The sequence below is a fragment of the Hydra vulgaris genome, chromosome 06 (genome assembly GCF_038396675.1).
Source record: "Hydra vulgaris chromosome 06, alternate assembly HydraT2T_AEP".
Classification (NCBI taxonomy): Eukaryota; Metazoa; Cnidaria; class Hydrozoa; order Anthoathecata; family Hydridae; genus Hydra; species Hydra vulgaris.
The window spans coordinates 19,122,501-19,125,552 of record NC_088925.1 but is presented as its reverse complement, the minus strand read 5'-3'; the positions used below and the strand labels follow the sequence as shown (position 1 = coordinate 19,125,552).

Sequence of the window (3,052 nt, the reverse complement as noted above, 5' to 3'; positions counted from 1 at the left end):
GGTGTCCCTAGATACAATATCGTGCATCTATTCTCAAATGCTTGATATTCACTAGGGTGCCACTTTAAAATGTCATACTTGCTTGATGCGTTCATCGTTATTAACGTTGGATGTGCGTCAATTGGCATTGCGTCCTTGTACTTCACATCCGTTGTTAAAGTCTTTGAACCCTCTAGCAATTGCTTCATCATTTGAATTACCCCTAGGTGTTCAAACACCATTTCGTCACATCTATAGGCTAGACAATTACTTAGACTTTGGAAGAGGAATGGGGATGGATTCGGTCCTGTCGGACAGTTAAAGTAACCTATTTCATGGGGTAGATATGCAGAATACAATAAATTAGCCAGGAAAGTCTTTCCTGAATCACTTGGTCCGCATAGTATTAAACCTCTTTTTTTGTGATTCAGGTTGAATATAAAATTGCAAAGTAATTGTAGTAATCTATAGGTGGACATTTTGTAAGGACACGTTTGTTAAGAAGAGCATTAATGCTCCTAGTTTGGACGTATCGTTACAAATTGATATTCTAGGGGTTAAAACATCAGTATTCCTATATTGTAAGTATACCTGTCGGAAGATTGTTTTTTTTATTGTCTCCATGTCTTTTAGGTCAACCGTAAATTCTAGTGCTCGTAACTCAGGAGATTTAGACAATTCATCGTCGTACTGTCGCGCATTCATTATCTTGTTCTCAAATAAATAATTCGCATAAGTTTTTTTGTGTTTCTGCCGTTGTGATTCTCTTGGTTGTATTTGTCGCTTTTCATCTTCTACATTATTAAAGTTAAATACTATGTGTGCCATTACATAACTAATCACGCTCCAACACGTATCTAATCGCGTTCTTGACGTGACCAAGGGAAGTAGCGTTGATAACCTTAATTCTTGCTTTACAGATTCGGCATTGGTGACCATATCTTTTTTGATGTATGTCGTTGCATCCTGGACAACCGTATCTTCGTGCTCTATAATATGCTCTTCTGATTGCGATTTGCTCGGCTTCGCTCGATCTGTCATTTTTCTCGATACTATAAACGGCCAATATGGCGTGTGTGTGTCGCTGCCCATGAAACTCAGATTCTTTCCCATCGAAGTGGACACATTCCGTGTGTGTTTTTGTGCACAACATGAGGCGGTCACACTTTTCGGTGTTGTGGTTATACCAAACAGATTCTGTTGGTTCGCCTGAATACATCACATGGAATATATCAAACCCTCTCTTAAGCGATTTATTAAAAGCAAACAATTCCTAAATATTATTTTTTCGTTCAATACTATCATACAACATTTTACAAAAGAACAATTTTAATATATCACCAGAAGTTATTACACTTACTGAGTTATCTAATTCTAGTTCCTTGCATCTATCGGTTCTCGTAACATTGTCACAGCATCCTCTTTCTTCCTCGACTTCTTCGTTTTCGAGTTCGTCGTCGCTTGATATCTCGACAATATTTTGGTGCTCTTTTCTAGTTGTTTGTATTTCGATTTTAGTAGCGTTTTCGCATTCTTCATTGATAGAGCTAGTAGTTTCTTTTTCTGGAGTTTTATTTCGTTAACTGATAACGTTTCTAGATTCACTTGGAACGGTCTTAACCCTTAAATGCATGATTTTTCAAAAAACATCAGTAAAAATCAACATTATGTATAATGATTTGCTTATTCGTTTAGAAAAAGTTTGAAAACCAGATTTTAAATTTATAACCCTTTTTTTAAAAAAAAAAGATGTGTTGCTTATCTGCAACGTTATGCATTAAAGTATAAATTTATTCAGAAGTATGATAAGTTTTAAAACAATTATTTTTCTTATTGCAGCATAGATGCACCCCACATTTCTCACATAAAGTTTGTGCATAACCTTTGCATTTAGGAAGTTTACATCTCACTCGTCCATCAGTCCAAGTTATCCAATGCCCTACTTGATCTAGGCGAACTTCCTTTGGTGGCGCAAACTGAGATAACTTACTCTTTTTTTTGGCTTCCATCATTTCTTCTAACATACTAATGCTAGGGCGACCTCGTTTAATTGTATTTTTTTGTCCAACTTTCATTAAACAAAAAGACAATTCTTTCCGAAACTCAAAAAATGTCATTTTTTCTTGGTAATTTTGATTAGAACTTAATACTCTATTATTAAGAATCCATGAATTTGCTAATGTCATGTCAATGAAATGATAAAAAAGACGCATATACCATTTCTTGTTTTTTAATACAATTTTGTGTCTTGCAATTATACCATCCATTAAATCAACACCTCCCATATGATGGTTGTACTCTTTTATGACAAATGGACAGCTAATGTCTATCTTTTTCTTTGTTTTTTTGTCGAAGCGGTTAATGGTTGTCAAAGGTAGTTGACCTGCATATGTGGACAGCAGACTAACTGCTTTATTGTCTTTCCAGACCAAGGAGCTTATTTCTATTCCATCTACTTCTCCAACAAACTCATAGGATGTTCCTCGAGCATCTTTATTAATTACTTTTTCTGTCGGAAGTTTGCAATCAGGTATTCTATTGCGACGTACAGTCCCTAAGCTTAGAATACCTTTTTTAGCTAGATATGCTAATAGAGCTGGAGATGTATAGTAATTATCAAAGTATAGTCTGTAGTTTTTATTTGCTGGGATAATGGTAGATAATCTAACCACAACATTTGCAGAAGCTCCAAGATCTGGTTGATCTATTTCTGCTCTTTTGTTTTCTTGACCAGAATAAACCTCAAATTTATAAGCAAATCCACTAACTCCACAAAGTACAAATAATTTAAAACCCCACTTGAATGGTTTCATTGGAATATACTGCTTCAAAAAATGACTAACTTTTGTGGAGCATAACTGTTCATCTACTGACAAATGAGCTTCCAGAGGAACCTTAGAACATTTTAAGTTGAGATGATCAATAAGTGGTCTAATTTTATGTAGTCTATCATGTGAATGATTTCCTTGAGGTAAATGTTTAGTGTTATCATTGAAATGAATAAACTGGCGAATTTTCTCAAATCTATTAGTTGTCATACAGTTTTTAACACTGGTAATTTCAAACTCTGGGG

General features: G+C 34.9%; 1 protein-coding gene across 1 annotated transcript in view; it reads right to left on the bottom strand.

The window, feature by feature from the left end:
- Positions 1-1,769: 1,769 nt before the first annotated feature.
- LOC136081259 (piggyBac transposable element-derived protein 2-like) overlaps positions 1,770-3,052 on the bottom strand; it is a 1,869-nt gene continuing 586 nt past the window's right edge. Inside the window, exon 1 of the mRNA XM_065798560.1 lies at positions 1,770-3,052. This exon is cut by the window's right edge and continues 586 nt beyond it. Coding sequence (XP_065654632.1) covers positions 1,770-3,052 — 1,283 coding nt within the window.